This window comes from Castor canadensis, chromosome 11, assembly GCF_047511655.1.
Source record: "Castor canadensis chromosome 11, mCasCan1.hap1v2, whole genome shotgun sequence".
Lineage (NCBI taxonomy): Eukaryota > Metazoa > Chordata > Mammalia > Rodentia > Castoridae > Castor > Castor canadensis.
In genome coordinates this window covers 55,326,564-55,345,770 of record NC_133396.1, presented here as the reverse complement: position 1 = coordinate 55,345,770, position 19,207 = coordinate 55,326,564, and the positions used below count along the sequence as shown (strand labels likewise).

At 43.2% G+C, this 19,207-nt stretch overlaps 1 protein-coding gene and 1 long non-coding RNA gene across 3 annotated transcripts in view; one reads left to right on the top strand and one right to left on the bottom strand.

The window, feature by feature from the left end:
* LOC141413824 (uncharacterized) overlaps positions 1-19,207 on the top strand; it is a 152,158-nt gene that overhangs the window by 28,715 nt on the left and 104,236 nt on the right. The window lies entirely within an intron of this gene.
* Positions 1,906-19,207, bottom strand: part of Shisa6 (shisa family member 6) — a 297,355-nt gene continuing 280,053 nt past the window's right edge. Inside the window, exons 4-6 of one of the 2 annotated variants that reach the window (XM_020151557.2) lie at positions 13,841-13,897; positions 10,109-10,261; positions 1,906-8,424 (exon numbers count right to left, since the gene is read on the bottom strand). In XM_020151557.2, coding sequence (XP_020007146.2) covers positions 7,880-8,424; positions 10,109-10,261; positions 13,841-13,897 — 755 coding nt within the window. In that variant the 3' untranslated portion in view covers positions 1,906-7,879. The remainder of the gene's footprint in view (positions 8,425-10,108; positions 10,262-13,840; positions 13,898-19,207) is intronic. The other variant, XM_074046840.1, reaches the window with a different exon arrangement.

Here is a 19,207-nt window from a genome sequence, read left to right as displayed (position 1 = left end):
TAGCTTTTCTTTCCTCTGCTCCCAAACCCTTTCTGCTTTTCCCATTCCTGACATTTGCAACCCAGATGTCCTTGGTGTTCCTTGGTCCTTGAAGGAAAAATCTTTCTTGCTCCCCACTAGATGTTTTGAATTTTATTTTCATGCTCAATCAGAGAGGAGAAAAAAGAACATTAGCATCTAACATGACATTGTGGGAGAAAAGCTGTCCAAGATTCCTGGAATCTCAGTGTTTCCAACATGAGTTTTCTTTGATCTTGGCTTGCTGATGACAGTCATGTTAAATGCTCATTTACTCAGATCTTGGCAATTTGGAATTAGGGACAAAAGTGATAGGGACTAAATGGCAGTTTACCTTTGAGGGTCAAAGAGAAAGTTGAACAAATTGTTCAAGTTAATGATATTGAGAGGGTATTAGTTAACCTATTAAAGAAAAGAGTGTTTTAGCCAGACATGGTGGTTCATGCCTGTAATCTCAGCACTTGGAAAGCTGAAGCAAGAGGATAATGACTTTGAGGTCAGCCTAAGCTACATAGTAAAACCCTGTCTCAATAACAAAACAAACAAAAAAGACAAAAAAGAAAGAAGGGAGTAGGTAGGAAGGAAAGAAGAGAAAAGAAGGGAGGCAGGAAAGAAGGGAAGGAAGGGAGGAAAAGAGTCTTTTAAGTATTTTAGAAGCAGCATGTAAGGTATGTTTACAACTCTCTGGTCCATACGCTTGACGATTTTAATTGTAGTTACATTTTATTGTTACCTGTTCAATAAGGAAAGTCTCCTGAGAGTTTCTATTGGAGAGTAAGTTTTAGTCTAATTTAATTATTATATGTACGTGTAAACATTGGAATTAAATTGTACTTCTCTTTTTAAAATTCCCTAATCAGAAGTTTGATTCCCTTTGGGTTTCCTTTTAATAGTGGGATGAAGAAGTTTTTCTTGTAGTGTGTGTGTGTGTGTTGTAATGAGTAGACACATTCCAGAATGTGTGTGGTTATGTGGTATAATGTACAAGAAAATCACACAGGCTTGTGAGATTCAATGCTCTTGAAGGAGGAAATAAAAGGAGTTTTGATTATAAGACCAATGCCTCCAATGAGCAGGATTTTATCATAAGAGAGTTGGAGAGTTGGGGAGATGGTATGTCTGACTGGATTTTAGGAACAACGAAGTTATTGCATTTGGGGGTTTTGCCAACTGTCCTGTTGAGCAACACTTTGTTTGTTCAACATACATCTATGTTCTGGTGATCAGAAGATAACCTTAGTAGCAAATGTAAACATGTGCCAAAGAAAATAACTTAATAAAAGACATGTTTAGAGAAAGAGTCTTGAACAAAACTCCAAATCTATATCAATTTTTATGGTGCAACTTGATTCCTGGGTTAAGTGGTCTGGATAGTTAAACATTTTTATTCCAATCTTCCATAGTAACTACAGGAACTAATTCTATAGTCAAACTAAGGCCTAATGTCCAAGAAAAATGGAACTGGAGTAGTTGAGTATAATACAATGATAGGATTTCTAATTCTGCTTTGAATTGGTGGACTTTGTCCTTTGACACTTGTTCTGAGTCTACCTCCCTACTCTACATTCATTTTGTTTTCCACTTTCAAAAGCACAATTACAGCTTAATTTGTACACCTTAATATTCATCCATTGTGTGTATACACTTTAGTGATTGTACTAAATTTATTCAGTTGAGCAACCATAACCACAACCCAGTTTCAAAATGCTCTCATCACCTTCAAAGTCCCTCCAGCCCATCCCTGCTTTGTTCCCTGCTGCCTCTCCCCCCCCCCCCCCCGCCCGCCCCATTCCAATCATTTTATGCATACCTTTCTGGCTTTTTAATTACCTTTGGTTTAGAAGCTGTAAAAGTAAGCACGTAGCTACTTTATAAGACACCGGTTATGTTGAAACAGCTTTATTTTTTTAATTCATAAATACCTGTTACTGACAAAAGTGGAAAAAATCCTTAAGACTAAATCTTACTAAAGTGATATCTGTTTACAGTACATATAGGATGTGCTTTGACAGGTAAGTAGAACGATGAGATTTATACAAAAGCAGTAACAAGAGCACTGCTCATGATGACACTTACATATGAATAATGAAGAAACTGTGCAAAGGTATGGATAGAAAGTTACTTGTCATCAATACTACCATATAATAAACATAGAATCCATAAATTGGGCTAATGCATAAAAATGTTCATTAATCCCCCCTTAGGAAATTGTGTTCCCAAACTAAAAATATTACAGTAAGAATTGCTTTTTATTAGAGAATTTCAAGAATTATTTACTACAAAATGTCTAGTTGAATTATAGAACTAGAGGAGTATTTGCCACTATGAAGCGAATGAATGGGTCCTCCCATGGAGTGACATTCGAGGGTCACTGAAGGGTGGGCAGCAAGTTGAGCAGGGTCTCCTCCCTCAGCAGGAGGATATTAAGGTAACACACAGCATCGTTTTTCTGAATGATGGAAGTTTAATGTGTTTGCCAATTTACAAGACTTGTTTGATGATACTGTCTTAGAATCTCCATTCTTGCTTCACAAGCCTTCACGGGGAGGACAGTAGTTTCATGAAGAGTGGCTAGAAAAACACTGGAATTGAGTCAGTGCCCATTCCCAGCAGCCCAGGTGACGGTGCTTCATCCTCTTCAGCTGGAGTGGAGCCTCAGTGTCCAGACACAGTCTTCAAGATGCATGTTCCCAAGGTAGATGTAATAACATCCTTTGCTACACAGAGCCTTTGCCAAGCGTGCTCCTCTGGAGCCTTGGAATGTGCTTTCCAGCTGTCCTCAAATTCCATGCCCAGATGGCATGGGCAGACGTATGAACCTTTCTCTTCCAGTCCATCCCCTCCTGAAAGTGAACCGCCTCCCTCCAGCTATAAGGACCACATCAAAAATGAAAATTCCAAACTCAGAATTTCCTAGCAACACAGACACTCAAGTGGTTTTAGGTGTGTCTGAGAGGCTTCCATGACACACGGTTGGTGACCTGTTGAATAGTCAGGCTCTTAACTTTCAGATTTGAGAGCATCCATGGGTGGCCAAGTCCACATGGCCCATCCCAGCTCTGGTGAGGAGTCTGGTAGCTATCGAGGACATCTGAGTATGTCACTGTGGGTCAAGCATAGTGGGAGTGGGGCAAGCATAATGGAAGGGGTGCTGCTTAGCTGGAGGAATGTGGAGAAAGGATGGGGTAACAATGAGGAATGAAAGCCCTAAAATGTAAGAGAGCTGGATGAAACTTGGGGCTTATCTAGTCAAAGCCCCCTGTTTTATAGATGGGGAAACTGAGGCACTGTGTGGGAAAATGACTCGCCCTTAGTCACATGGCAGGATGGAGACAAAGCCACGGCTGGAAGCCAGGTCTCCAGAGCCTCAGCCCTGTGCTCTTTTCTCCTCAATATGCTGCCTTCCAAAATCAAATATAGAAGCAGGAAGACTTGTCTTTTATATTACATCTGCCATTAAAATGCCACATTTATGAAAAATAACATTTGAACCTTGAAAAATGCTTCATTAAAACACAAGCTTCCTTGAAAACACTACAGAGCAATGTTTCCCAGATTTGGAAATGATGACTGGGATGTAGAAGGAGGTAATGTGCCAGTTTCTCAGAGCAGGTGCCTTCTCGGGGCCAAGAGATTGGCAGCTCTTCTAAACTATTACCTTGGGTCGAGTTCACAGTTGCCTGTGGAAGGAATCAGGATGGGAGGCTGGTGGCAACCAAGGTATCTCTGAAGGAGATGGATTGTGTTTGGTGGTAGGGACATTGGGATGAATATTCCTCCATGCTTGGCAAGTTATGAGGCCCCCAAATCTTTTGGAACAAAGGGGAAGCTGTGATGCACATTAGCATGAAGGGGGAGTGAATGGGAGCAGTGGCTGAGACATCATCCAAGGTGATGAATCTTTGGCCAGAGCCTGCGCCTCTGGGCTAGTAGCAGGCTGGGTCAGGAGCTCCATAGGTCTTGCAGCTGCAGGAATCACAGCTGATCTTCTGGCCATCACACCTCTGACCTGGCAGTTCTCTCCCATTCTTCCTGAAGATCTGAAAGGGAGAGAGCCCTGGGCCTGTGCCCTTGGGTGTCATCTCACAGGTGTAGGAAGTTGAGGATAAACCAATGAGGCAAACAGAGGACCTAAAAAATGTCTGACTCTTCCATAGTTTCATCAAGAACCCTGATTCTCAAAACTAGAGATTATAGCGGGGCCAGGGGAAAGAAATTAGGGAATGGAGGAAGATAAAAGGAGGAAGAGAGAGATGAGAGGAAGGAAAGTGGAAACTGGCATAAAGACTTAAGGTTGAGATAAGAATGAGAGTTGAAAGAGGGGGAGAAATTTCAATTGGTGAAAGGGTTGGAACTTTCCAAAGGGCAGACACATTGCCCAAGACATTAGGGAGTTCTGAGGGGAGTGTCCAGTTAGGAGGCTAAGGAATTCTTGGCAAGCCTTTGTGATTCACGAATGCATGGAGCCAGAGTTCACTGGAAGAATTGAGACAGGAAAGGCAGAGGGCATGAGGAATATTAAGATCTTCAGAAAGAATATTCAGGGCAGATGAAACCTGTATGGACTCCAGTCCATTCCTAGCCAAGTGATGGAGACATATAAGAAAGAATAAATAGCAGAGGGAAATCCTGGGATATAGGGTTCCTTTGCTAGGGACAGGAACACTTTATAATAATGGAGGGATGGCCTTTCTACATGTGACAGAGGACACTACTTGGCTAGGGCTGGAAATTGTGATATCTGTGTTCTAGCCCCAGAACCCTATCTTATGTGAATGTACCTGTCAGTGTGACTTTGCTTGATCATAGAGCTGGATGGGACAACTGAATCAATGGGTGGATACACTAGTCCTCCTTTTATCCCCAGGAGCTACACACCAAGACCCCCAGTGGATGCTGAAATCAATAATAGTATTGAATCCTATATATACTATGTTTTTTCTTATGCATACATATCTATGATAAAGTTTAATTTATAATTTAGGCACAGGAATAGGACAATTGTAACAATATACTATAATAAAAGTTATGTGAGTGTGGATTCTGTCTTTGAAAGTCAAGACAAATATTAATATTTTTGGACCATGGTTGGCCATGGATAACTGAAATGGGGTAAAGCAAAACTGAAAATAAGGGAGAACTATTGTACCTCCAAGTTTCAGTTGAGATTTAATTATCTCAATTTTGAAATGGGAGACTGAATTGGACCAAGTTTGTAGACCTATCTTTCTTTTTCTCTTCCTTTCCTCTCCTCCTCCCTTCCAGACCCAAGGATGAAGCAGAAGAAATCCTTTAAAAGAAGTAAGCATTCCAGTAGAATTTTCTGATCTAACTGACACAGAGATTTTAAGCCAGACCATGGTAAGGCTGAGAAGAGAAATATTTTAGAATCAACCTATCAAACAACCCCTGAGACAAACAGACAGACAGACACCGTGTCAGAGACAGGGCTGAGGAAGGAGCCTGGGAAAAGCATCCCACGAAGGAGTGAAGGACTTGGTGTCTAGAAGATCCTTTCACAGGATGAGATCAGATCTCTGGCTTAGTGTGTGCATGTATAGACACCCAGGGAGGGGAGTCTCACCCATCTGTGTCCTACCTTTCCCCCTTCTCACTAGCAGGTGGCCTTCAAGGGGACTGGCCAAGGGTTAAAGAGTTAAAGGGTGCTGGGCTTAGGGCCCCAGCTGTAAGACACATCTTTGCTTCTGGGAGTAATCAGCTTCTATATTTATATTGACTTCCTCTTTTCCAGATTTCTTAGCCTCACCTTCTGGAACAAATGTTCATAAACCTGTGGGGACCAGCCCTTAAGAAGGTTTATGTGTTTGTGGGGAGGAAAGCAGAAAGAGTCAACTCTGGCCTCCCAGTCCCATGGTCCCAGGGACAGCACTGCAGTGGGGAAGATGAGGGATAACCCCCAGCCTCCATCCCCTCATGATTCATACCATGGATTCCTGCTCACACTGGGAAGTGAGCCCAGGGAGGGGAGGAGAAGACAGCTTTGGAGTTCCTGAAATTTGTAAGAAGAAGCAGTCCATTGATTTCTCTGTGTTTGTGGATTTGGTTGGATTAAAAATTTCCAGGGCACAGACTGAAGAGTTCTTTCCACTCCACCTGTTTAAGGTCCACTCACTCAGAGGGAATGTAAAATCCTGTTTAAGGGCATGGTTACTGGAGTCTGACCGGTGACAGTTCCATGTTTAATATCTCACTGTCACCAGACCATGGAAGCCAATTGCCTCCAGCCCCACCCCAGGGATGTGCATTGACCCTGAGAAGGGAGGATTCCCTTATCTATCTACCCCTGGTCTTGGGGGGGGGTGGATGCTGCTCTGTTCATCAGTAGCTTAACACCCTGCCCACTCCCAGATTAGAGACAAAAAAGGGGCTGAGATGAGCTGGCAATGGGGCCCCCTCACAGAGCTGAGGGTGGACATGGATTTGTCTGATGCTGGAGTGCCCACCGTGGGGAGGGAGGGACGCAATGGGTAGCTGCCCAGTTAGTCCTCAGACCAGTAACCTGGAGTACCATTTCTGTTTGCATCAGCCAAGGTGTCTCTGCCCCCTTGACCTACTGGTCTGAGGCAAGAGCAGCCAGGAGAGAGTAATGGAGCTGCAGGAGATGAGGAGGGGAGATGGGCACTGGAGAATGGAAGACAGAGAAAGTGAATTCTGGACAGAGAAGAGGCCTGTGGAGTGTGTAGAGATAAGGAGAGAGGAGAGGTCAGGGTCCAACACATACCACCTCAGGAAGGTCCTCCTTGTTTTGGGACTGAGCATCCTGCTGTCTAGAAGCCTCTGGTTCTATCCTCCCTGAGGTACATGGTGGAGGACAGGCAGAGTTCTAGAAAATGGAAATGTCAGCTCCTGTGATCCCAGGCATGACTCTCCTTACCCTAGCTCTCTCTGACCACTAATGCAGGCACCTCCTGGGAGCAGTAGAGGGGTGAAGGCAGGCATAAGTAGCCATCATTGTTTAGACCTAGAGGTCTGGAGGAAGGGAGGAAACAATTAGGTGGGTAGAGGCCACCTCTCAAATCCCTGCACCCCATTGCTACTCCCCTCTGGAGGGCAAGAAATAAACCTCCAGAGAGCCTGAGGGTGAAACAGCTAGGGCTAGGGGAGCCAAGTCCCCAAAGGAGAGGGGCCAGGGTAGCCAGCTGGAATGCGTTAGGTTCCCAGCAAGGTATGAGGCAGCTGAAGGAAGGGAATCCTCCTCTGTCCTGGGGCTGAAGGGACTGTCACAGGGCCAGGCTGGGTCAGCGAATGAAGGGCCACTCATTGGGGACCAGAGTTCCAGCAGGCAGAAGAGAATCGTTATTGTGCTTATGGACACAGCAGCTCTCTGGCTGAGAGCGAGCAGGCAGTTTTTAGGCACTAGAAGATTTCTGTGATGCGGTTCTAGGTAAATAAATGAGACTGAGTAGTCTATTTGGTCAGCCCACTGACTGGCCTGCTGGCTGTTCAAACCAGGCAGCTTCAGATCAGGGTCAGATGAGGGTCTTTTGGCTGACAGAACCTGCAACTGAGTCCCCAGGAGGGGGAGAGGGGAGAGGACTGAAGGGAGTTGGTGCAGGCAGTGGGTGGGAAGAGACAGGGGCCTCCCCTCTCCACTTCCCAAGGACTCTATTGAAAGAGAAACAGCAATTATTCTAGATCCTGGGTCTGCAATGTGTTGGACCAGGCCATCAGGGCTGGGTCTGCCCCCGAGTATATGGCTTTCTGGACCATGGTCAGCCCATTCCCAGTTCCAATGGAGAGGACTGGCGAAGGAGAAGAGCAAAGGTAGAATCTCTGCTCCTGACGCCTGCCTTGCCCCGCCCCACCCTGTCCTGCAGCCCAGCCCTGCCTTGCCCGCTGATCACACAGTCACTTCGGTCTTGCTGGCTGTGTAGCAGGTGTGGTGACCCGGGATGTAGTGCAGCTGCTCCACTGTGTTGTGTCTGCGCGAGGCAAAGGCATGGCGCTTGGCCGCCGTCTGGCTCTGGCCTAGGGTGGCATAGGAGTTATTGGAGGCACTGGGATGGGAGTGCATCTTGGTCATGCGGTAGCGGTCCAGCACGGGTGTGGACACAAAGACGTCCGTGTGTGAGATGGCCCGCGACAGCGTCTGCTCGGGGAAGGCCGTCCGCTCTGGGGAGAGGAGCGGGTCCTGGGAGTGCAGGCGCTCTGTGGAGAGCAGCTGCTCATCGGATAGGATGCGGTCATAGGGCATGCCAAACTCATCTGGCAGGCGCCTTTGTGGAGATAGGACCCTGTCCTGGGACATGGCCCGGATGGGCCGGCGGGGTCGTTCACGGGGCTTCTGTTGTGACATCTGGATGACATTGAGGGGCAGAGTTCCGCGGGCGGCCAGGTCTGGCAAGTGCCTGCGCCTCATATAATACTCATCAGCCTCCTTGTCAGCTGCAGAGGGAACAGAGAGAGAAGGCAATGAGGTGACACCAAGCTAGGACTCAGGTATGGCCCTGCAGCTCTCTTGCTTAATCACAGACCTGTAAACCTCAAAGGATAACATAGTTAACCCCTCCCTTTAGTTTGTAGAATAGGACATTGAGGGTCAGAGAAGGGACTTGGGGCTGCTGCACTGTATGTGCAAACTAATCCCTGGGGGCATGTGAAATGCAGATTGTGACTCAGAGGGCCTGGAGTGTGCCAAGCGTCTGCATCTCTCACAAGCCCTCAGGTACTTCTCCTGGTCCAAGGACTACCTTGAGTAGTTAGGGGTTAAGGCACTTCCTCAGGTACCCTAGTGAGCTCATGACAGGGCTAATGGCAAGGCCAACCCCATGCTCCTCCTGCTTCCCTGCTATATCTATATATTGGACCTGTTTTTCAAAACTACCCAAGTAGCAGCTGGCAGCTTCCAGATGAAGTCTAAAGCCTCTCTTTATGGAAGCTGGGTCGCAGAAGCAGCCTTGTGCTAGAATAAAGATGTACAGCTAGGAGGCACTTGTGAAAATGCTTAGCTGGTAACTTAGGAACATAGTAACACTTTCTTTGGAGTAAGCCAATGCACAGGAAACCAGCACATGGGCATCCAGCTCCCACACAATCATGTCATCAGCCTACACATTCTCTGCCTGTGCCCATAACACTGCAGGCTGAAATGATCCTATAAGGGCACCTCATTCAGATGTTCTTCCCTCCTCTCCATCAGTAGGCCCTCCACAGCTCACACTGTCTGCCCTCAAGACACGCACACACAAACTTGCATTGCCCCCAAATTTCAGCAACAAGGTCTCCTACAGGCAGCCTTCAAGGTCTCTGCCAAGTGTGGAAATGCTGCCTGCTCCTCAATTGGCCAAGGGAGTGGTAGTCACTGGTAGGTATAGTCTGCCTACTGAGTCCCATTCCCTCATCCTAGGGCATCTGAACTTGGGCTGGACCTGTAGGTTACCCTGCAGCTTTAAGCAAATGCTCAGACCCAGGGATCCAACTGCAGGTGGATGGTCATCAAAAGAGACCCATAGGGAAAACAGGGAGGGTCAGAAAGCCAAAGCAAAGAGCTGTCCCTTGATGTACTTTCTTGATATTTTAGTGTCTTGAACACATCAATGCCCACAGCCTCCCAGGTTTCAAATAGCAGAGTGGGAATCCTGGGGGAACACTGGACTTAATAGATGAATTCGGGTATTCGGGTATGTGCATGAGGTGATATTGGTGGCATTGGAAAGGGAGCTGATTTGTGGGTTTCTGGGAGGGATCTCAGAGAAAGCTCTTGCCCTCGCTAGCCTCAGTTCCAGGGTAGTGCAATATAGCAAGGAAGGCCTGTGGTTTGAAGAAGGCAGGTGGTGTGTGGGACTGGGAAAGGCTCTCTCTTGCAATTGAACTGGAGCATGAGTTGAAGAGCTGCCTCATATGGGAGTGTGGAGCTGAAGATCCTGTGGCCTCTCTTCTTTCTATGGGAAGAATGAATTCAAGTTCTAAAGAATAAAAGAAAAGGGCTTGTCTATTCTCTTCTTCTATGTACAACTTTCTCGTTGTTCTTGGGATCCACACTAGCCTCCTGGACAAGAGAATGAGGTAGAGGAGGTTTCCCTGGAGACCCCAGAGACCTCAACCTTGACCCCAGGGGACCTTGACTTACTTAGTCTCTTCAGAGATGAATACTTGCTTGGGTTGGTCTTCACTGCAGACTCATATGATGGGGGCAAGTGGGCCAAGTTCTGGAAAGAGCGGGAGAAGGAGAGGTCATAGGGCTCGGTGGCCGATGTCAGGATGTTGTTCATCCGTGGCTTTTCTGCAATAAAAGGGAGGGGTACCTTGCATTAGTGAAGACAAAGCCTGAGGCAGGCAAGAAGAGAAGGTCCAGGTTCTCTCTCTCCACTTTCTGCCTCATCCCTGAATACAGTCCCATTCTGCCTTCCTCACCCTCTTTGCTAGGACACAGAGGGTGCTGTGATTTTCTTTCATGCTCAGTCCCAGGTGTCAACTGGAACTTGAGAGCTGGTGCTGTTTTGGCTGCCACCGGTCCTCATGGCAGTTGACTGGTCTTTGAATGGCAGACTCAGCTGCAGATTCTTTCTCACATGTGCCACTGAGTTGTCTGATAAAAAATGTAAGCCTGATGCACCTGAAGAATGCCATAAAGCCATCTACTTCTGTGTGAAAGTGTTGCCCCTTTCCTAATGGCTGTAGGAAAACCTAGCTTTCAGGCTCAGCAACTCTGACTTTGGAGGAGCTGCAGCAATGGTAGAAGAATGGGGTCTTCTTCCCCTGAAATAGAGCCTTGAGATTACAAACTCAGCAGAGGGACAGTGGAGTGTGGTTCAGTATTAGACCTGGGAAAAGAGAGAACAAGGTGAAAGGGAAAGGAAGTAGATGACTAATGGAGGCACATGCAGGGTGAGCTTGGCTCTGGGCCAAATTAGGACTAACACAGGAGAGAGGAGAGGGAGTATGTGGCTGGGTGAGGATGCAACAGTGAGCATGGAGGTCCATGAGAAAGAGAGGTCCAGGGAAGGAAGGTAAGCATGCTTTGGTGCTTGACTGACATGAGGAGGAGGAGCCACAGAAAGAAGTCAACAGGCAGTTGCCAAGGAGATAGTGGTACCACTTCTTGAAGTGTGACTGTTGGAAAGTTGCACTCTGGCTACACAATCCCTCTTTGGTTGAGACAGCTTAAGGCCAGAGAAGTCCTGAGAAGTGGAAGACTCTAATTTGGGACAGATATGCAGGAGAACTGTGGTTTCCCACACTTCTTGGCGGGTGCTGAATCCTAGAATGCAAGGATTCTGTGGACTGCAGGACAGAGAGAAGCCCACTCAGGTCTAATCCAAGGGCTGCCACAAGCACAGGAAACTCCTGTCTTCTCTATCCCTGCTTGCCTGCATTGTCACCCTCAGCACTAGGCATTGGGCCAGGGGATCTCAGCCAATCAGCTGTGTTCATGCCAGCTCAGTACATATGTGAGGGAGTTGAGGATGCTCTGCATCCCTGAGAGATCAGAACATGCTGTACAGAAAGAGCCTCCCTGGCATGGATAGGACAGATGTCAGGAAGTGAAGTGGGCAGGAAGCTGGGAATGCTATTCCCTAGACTTGGTTAATAGCCACTAATTCCTTAGCTCTTATTTCTTTACTTCTGGCCATGTTGGAGAAAAACAGACTTCCCTTTGTCCTTGGGCATCTTGCTCCCAAAAAGGGCATCATTCAGCTTACCCCCTTCCAAATGCCATATTCCTGGACACTATTACCCCACCACTGTTTCTGAAACATGCTACTGAGCCAAGGCTAGCTCTACTGTGTCTTCTGTCCCCACCATGATTGCCCTAACCCTTTGCTCATGTTCCCTCTCCTATTGAAATATCCTTCTTTATCCTTCCTCTATCAAATTCTCTCTTTATTCAAGTCTCTGGGTTGTGACCCTGTTACATCTTTTCAGCCTTCCAGCTCACATTCCTCTTCTAGTCAGTTCTACATCGATCACTAATAATTTGACTTGAATTGGTCTTATTGACCTCTAAGGATTGCAATCTCCTTGACATCACAGCTCTTAGTTTCCAAGTTTCCTGATTCTTTCCTATTGCAAGCTCCAAAATAAGGATCCAGTGAATGCTCTTTGGTCAATCAAGTGGACACAGACTTCCTCCTTTCTTAATAGTTGTTCCGTCAATTCCCACGGTAAGGGTAAGGGTAAGGGTAACATTCAGAAAACCAATGCAGAGAAAACTCTGCCCACACTGCACTGTGAGCTCCTCAAGGCCAGGCTGAGGATCCTATCTCCCTCATCTCTTTACACAAGCTGGAAGAGAGAAGACAGGAAAAGAAAGAGGGGCACAGTCCTTCCTTTTGAGTTCAGGGGTCTGTGCTTGTGTTGGCTCCTTCTGAGGAAACTCAGCTCAGGGGTTGTTTTATTCCCGAGTGTTACTGAGCAGTCAGGAGCTCTCCTTGCTTGTCTTTTTCTGCTCCTCTTCCCACTACTTCATCTCCATAAGCATCACCCCACCAAACCAGGTTCCCTGTCTTTTCCTCCTACTTTCCTCTTTCAAGATTCTTTCATAGACTGTCCCCTTCCAGGCTTCTGTTACTGCCTCCAAAGCTCATTGTGCATCTTCAGTTCTAACCTATTTCTAGACTCAATTCCTAACTGTCTGCTGAATGGTTTTGCTTGCATTTCCTATATCCACCAAATTCTAGATGTCCAGATCCAAACTCACCCATTGACAACCCCATCCCCTGTATACTGTTATTCACCTTATTCCTTACATGGTGTTAATAACCCAACCCCAACCTTCTAACCAAGCTTAGCTTACTATATTACTCATCATTGGCTCTCATTGACCACAATCACTGAGTGACAAAGCTTTCCTAATTCTTTCTTCAAAATGTTCTATAGCTCAATCCACCTTTCTGTTCCTACTGTCATTACCATGGACATCAACCTCTCCCCAGGTTCTCCCAGTTCTCATTTTTCTTACACCCTACAGCCTGAAACATCTGACTATCCTGCTACTTTCATCACATATTTCCACTAGGTGCATAGCACAGAGGGGCATCTCAAACTGTTCCACTCTCCTCCTTCTAATTAAAATGCCCCTCAACCTCAATGCTGAAGCACAGCATGGTATATCTTCCACATGGGCTGTCCAGTTTATCTTTAAGATTTTCTCTCATGATAATTTGAAGAGTGAATGTACTCTTTCATAGCAAAGAGACAAGAATGACTGGTAGCTCACATTTTACGTGGCTGCCTTATGTTCTATTGAGTTTTGAGCAGGTATTGCAAATAATTTTTCTACATGGTTCCAAATGTTAAGTTGTGATCTGATGAGAGGGCAATATATGACCTAAGAGGAAAGTGTGGTTTTGCAGCCCTTTGGCACTGTATTGCTATACAACTTACAGCTTCTTTTTCTAACAAGAGACTAAAGCCCAAATAAGTTTTGAGTTTCAGCAAATCTTCATTAGTTTTGGGAGGATCAAAGTAGTTTAACCAACTCTCATGTCATTTGTAAATGGTACCACACATAGCTTTGGGCTAAAGAGAGCATTAATCTCCTTGCCATGGACATATGACATTTATGACTGCAAGAAGTGATATAGATTGCAAATACAAATGAGTTAAAAGTTGAGCTTCTTTCCTTTCATGGCAGAAAATCACTCTGATGACAGAGGTAGAAACACCAAGGCGACAATGGTCTCAAAGGGAAAATGAAGATTTTTGTGGCCCTGGAGTAGGGTAGGCACATGGCTCCTTAAACCTCCTTAGGTTCAATGAGTCAATGACCATTTTTCCAATGCTCTGAGAAGCATTGGAAGTTAGCATGGAGTCACTTGGAATGAAGATGGAGTGCATAGTGCTCTCAATCAGCTCTCACCGTGTGTAGGGGTCTGGGTAGCACTGCTTAAAATCGGATGATTATACTGATGATCACCTGAAAGTCATAGAAAAGAAAATTTTAAAGAAGAGTTCAGGCATTCCACCATCTCTCCAGCACAACAGTGGTTCTCTTTACCTCTAATGTGTTTCTCTGATTCAAAGGAAGCCCGTCTAAGAAAGGTAGGAGGCAGTATATTTGGCTAAAAGAAACTTGCCCCACTATTTTTGTCTCTCTCCCACTTTGGGCTTCCTCTGTCACCATGATGACTTCCACCCCCATCTCTCAATCTGGCTGACTTACAGGGACTGAGAAGGAGAGGGGAGTTTACACAAAAGTGGGGTGGTAAATTGGGAAGTAGGTTCTTTTTTGTTGGGTGAGTGTTAGGGTTTGTTTAACCAGGAAGAGGGTGCTCTGACCTATGGCCTTTATATACTGGTATCTAGGTTCATCTTGAAATGTGGCAATCTGACATGAACTATCCACTTCCTAAGATCAGTCCTGGGTTCTAGGCAAAATAACACAGCCCAATTGTTCAAAAGCATTTCCTTTATTAATTGTGCAGAAGTCAACTTAGACCAAATGGTCCCCCAAATTAATAGTGGCATAGTTGCCAAAGTTCAGGATTTAGGGCATTTCAAGAGCTTCTGAAATGTTTTGAATGAAGATTTGGTTTGTCTATAAAGTATACTCTGACACTCTATTGTTGCTTCAACTCGACATTGTATTCTCACCTTTCATTGATGCATGTATCTAATTTCAACCAAAGCAAGTGGAAGAAAAGACACTTATTTTACCTAAATTATGGATTATAGCTCTGATATCTTTGCAGGGCTAGGATATTTGTCTCCATTTCTGTACATATTATTGAAACTATTTTTCCTACCCTTGGCCTTATGCTCTCTGACAACTCATTCTGTAGCTCCTTTTCTATATCCCTTTTCTCTTCTCTTGTCTAACTTTGGGGGCTCCATTAAACTCAGGTGTCTTTGTGAAGACTTCATCTCTAGTCCATGGCTTCTACCCTTTTGCCCAAATCAATTGTCCCTAAATCTACAGCATTAGCCTAAGGTCAATCTGATCTGTATGGTTAAAATATAAACCACTTATGGATACCCCCTTGAAATTTCTGTCCTTACCCCAAACTACTAAGTCTCAAAACAAGTTCATCATCTTATTCTACAATGCTCAAGCTTCTGTCCCTAGCACTAATGTTCCTTGGACTTGGAATGTGAAATTTCAGTCATCTTGACAATGTCTCTCTGTTTGTCCTCAGTAACCATTGAACCTCAAAGTCTTCTTCTTATAGTCATTTCCTGACTCTAGGCCATAGTATGTGTTTTTGGCAAGCATCCTCTTCGCTCTAATCTCTGGCCATTCCTCAAACCAACCATCCTGTTTCCTCTTTCCAGACAACATTTGCTAAGCCAATAAATTCCCTTCATCATTACTTTGTTAAGATTGGACTCCAGTTTTAAAAATTATTTTGAGACAAAAATCTTGCTATGTAGCCCCAGGCTGGTCTTAGAACTACCCATCTTCCTGCCTCAGCCTCTTGAGTGCTAGGATTATTAGGTATGAACCACCATGTCCAGCAAGACTGGACTTGAAATAGTCAAGCACACATCCAGTGGAGATGTGGACTTGGACCATAGGCCAGGATTCCTCACCTATTAGGAAGACACTGGTCCTTCCTAAGACAGATAAAGTTATAGCCCAGGAAGAACTATTTGCCAAAGGTTGAATCAATTCTATACTAGACCTAGATTTAAGCATGAAGAGAAAATCCAGGGAGGGAGAAAAGGATAGAATTTTTTTCCTGTTTGTCTTCCAGAGGCAAGAAAAAATTCAGAGTCATTGTTTTCCTTTCTTTCTCCCTCCCTCCCTCTCTTCCCTTCTTCCATCTTTCCTTACATATTCCTTCCTTCCCTCTGTCCCTTTCCTTCCTTTCATCCTTTCTTTCTTTCTGTCTCACTCTGTTTTTATTTGGTTTGTTTGCTTGTTTTTAAGCAATATGGTAGCATCAAGAAATAGGAGCACCCAGGTTGAAGGTTGGAGAGTGCTAGTTAATGACAAACACTTCTTGTCTTCCATCTGAGAGTTTGAGTGACACCAGGAAAGGATTATGGATAATTTGGATCCAGAAAATCATTTCCTATAACCAGTTGTGCTTCATGTCCTATGCTAAGCGGTTGCACAGCCATTTGTTCTTTTTAAGTTGCTTTTATATTTTAATTGTACTTATTTGGGGAGTACAGTGTGATAAGTCACTGCAATGCATATGCAATGTGTAGTGATCAAATCAGGGTAGTCAGCATTTCTATCTCCCAAAAATTAAGTGATTGGATTAACACATAATAATTGTACATATATATATATCAGATCCAGTGTGATATTTCAAAACATGAAAACAATGTATACTGACCACATCAGGGTAATTAACATTTCCATCTCCTGTCATTGCTTTATGTTTGGAAGCTTCATGCTCCACTCTTCTAGTTATTTATAAAGTACATAGCAGGTTATTGTGAACTATCTATAACACCCTACCAGTGTGGGGAACAGTAGAACTTATTCTTCTTGCCTGGCTGTTTTGGTACTTGAAATCCAGTAGATAGGGCCCCACTGTTCTCCCATCGTTCTCTGCCTCTGGCAATCACTATTCTACATTCAGATCAACTTTTTTTTAGCTTCTAATATGAGAGAGACCATGCAGTGTTGCTTGTCTTCTGTGTCTGACATATTTCACTTAACACTTTTTTCACATGCATTTTTCTCAGCTAATCATGGCAGTGATCTTCATTTAAGTAGGGAGTAGATTAAATATACATTAGTGTCCTATCATTTTCTAGATATTGAATACAATTCTCTAAATACCTTAACTATGATCTTTATTTCACTTTTAAGATGATGTCAAAACAGTATAAATGTCTTGAATTTGGTATTTTGCATATTAGTGCAGAGATTTTTTTTTCTTTTTCATGAATCTCACTGAAAGCACTTTTCTAACAGTGGGCTTTCCTCCCCTACATTGGCATTAAGAAGAGATATTTTAAATTAAGTAGAAAGATGAAAATTAAAATTGCCCTAAAATAACCATTGTGACATTTTGTTTCAATTTTTTTCTCCCTTCCTCCATAAATACCTGAGGGCTTACACACACACACACACACACACACACATACACTTAATCATTATCACAAAATTATTTGCATGTGTGTCATTTTCCACACAAATTACAATTCTTAAAGTGGATTAAAGCATGATGGTGATTTGATCTTCACTTGTGCAAAATGATAAATGTATGAGGCTATTCACTGCAACATTTTTACATTAGCAAAGGCAAGGAAACATACATCCTTGTACATACACAAACATATACACATACACATATACACACAGAGACAAAAAGATACAGTTTCCCCATTACAAGCATGCTGCATATGTTACTTAAATCATTTTTATACTTAATGAACAATATATCCTGAGTATGTTTTCATGCTTTGACATATTCTTTGAAACATTTTCTATGGTTTCACAATAGTCTTTCTATAGAATAGCCTGGTCTTTATTATCTATGTATCATTTAAATGCAACATATTTGCTTAAGAACAATATATTTAAGTATATTTAAGTATTCCTCTGTGTTTTAGTATTTGCATTGTATAAATGTTTAATATTGTTACACCAAACAACCTTGAACACAAATCTCTGGCCATGTCTTATTTCCTTAGGCTAGTAACTAAAAGTATTTCTAGGTCAACGCGTTATCAATTGCCCAAAAATGTGACAAAGTTGGTGCTAGCTCTTATCATATTGGAACATTCATCTATTCTTGGGGCATATCCTATTTGATTCTGTTGTCTCATTATTTCATTACAAGTCTGAATTTCATTTTCTCATATTTATGTGTATATATACACATATATATTCTGTATTTTTATGTTATCACTGTCAAGTTTTTGTATTAAGATAATGATTTTTAAAGCCAAGTGAGTAACATTGAATCTTTTTCTATGCTTTGAAATTATTAACATAGTATATGAAACATCTGTCCCTTGGAGGTCTGAGGAAAACAATAATAAAAACACCTTTCCAAGTGTCTTTCCAGGGCTCCTTCTGTTAGAACAGTCTAGAGGCTTGGCTTATGATATTTTGCTAACTATCCAATAGCACCTTCAGAAAGTAAATATTGCTGTCATTACCAATTTAGAAATAAGGAGACTGAGTTTTGGAGTGGTTGAATATTTTGTCCAATATTCTGTAGTCAGCAAGGAAAGCCGAGTTGCCAATCCTGGCAAGCTGGCACTAGAGCTCAAATCCTTAACAAATTCTTAACCAATATGCATGCTGTCTTCCCATACTTGCCAACACGATCCTACATATTGATTTATTCAAGATTTCTAATTCTAAATTCAATTAGTAATTCCTATTTTTCTTTTTAAAAAATCTATTGGATGTTTGAAACTTTATTTGCTTAAAATTAAAACATGTTACATGGAACTCTCTATGAAAAGATATCCCTTGTCTTGTTTTGTTTTGTTTTTGGCAGTACTGGGGTTTGAATTCAGGGCTTCATGCTTGCTAGGCAAGCACTCTACCACTTGAGCCACTCCACCAGTCCCTTGTCTTGTTTTTATTATCTGTGTCAATGTCCTCTGGATTATCAATTTATTCATATCATTATTTTTCACTAAAGAACTACTACTGTTTATACATATTGATCCTGCAGTTTTCCTCTTCAAATCATTATTTTATGCTTTTGGATTTGTAAATTCCTGAGTCTTCATTTTCTTTTGTTTGTTGTTTTCTAATTTCTTGGCTTGAATCTTTAGTTCATTTATTTTCCCTCTTTTTTGCTAATATTATAAGGTCTCTAGCTATGAATTTATCTCTGGCACTATCCCATGAGCATCAGCACACAGTGTTCTTATTGTTCTGTGTCCCAAATGATCTGTACTTGCAACTGTGGTTTTCTTGTTGACCCACGAGTTATTTGGTAGAATGTCATTAAATTTCAAAGTGTTTGGGGTTGTTGGTTTGAACTTTTGCCATTAATTTTCAGTTTTATTGTACTGCAGTCAGAGAATAACTCCTGTCCAAATTTTACTTTTTGGAACTTAATGAGATTTCCTTTGTGGGCTAATATAAGATTAATTCTTATAAATGTTTTATGAATGCTTAGAGAAAAAGCAATTTTTATTTTGTAGAGTACACAATTGCCATCTATTACATCGGGCATATGAGATACATTATTTAGTCTCTCTATACCCTAATTCATTCTTTGCCTACGTACTCTGTCAAAGACTGAGGGAGGTGTGTTCAGGTCTCCCACTACTCTTACGTTTCTGTCATTTTTCTCTTTAT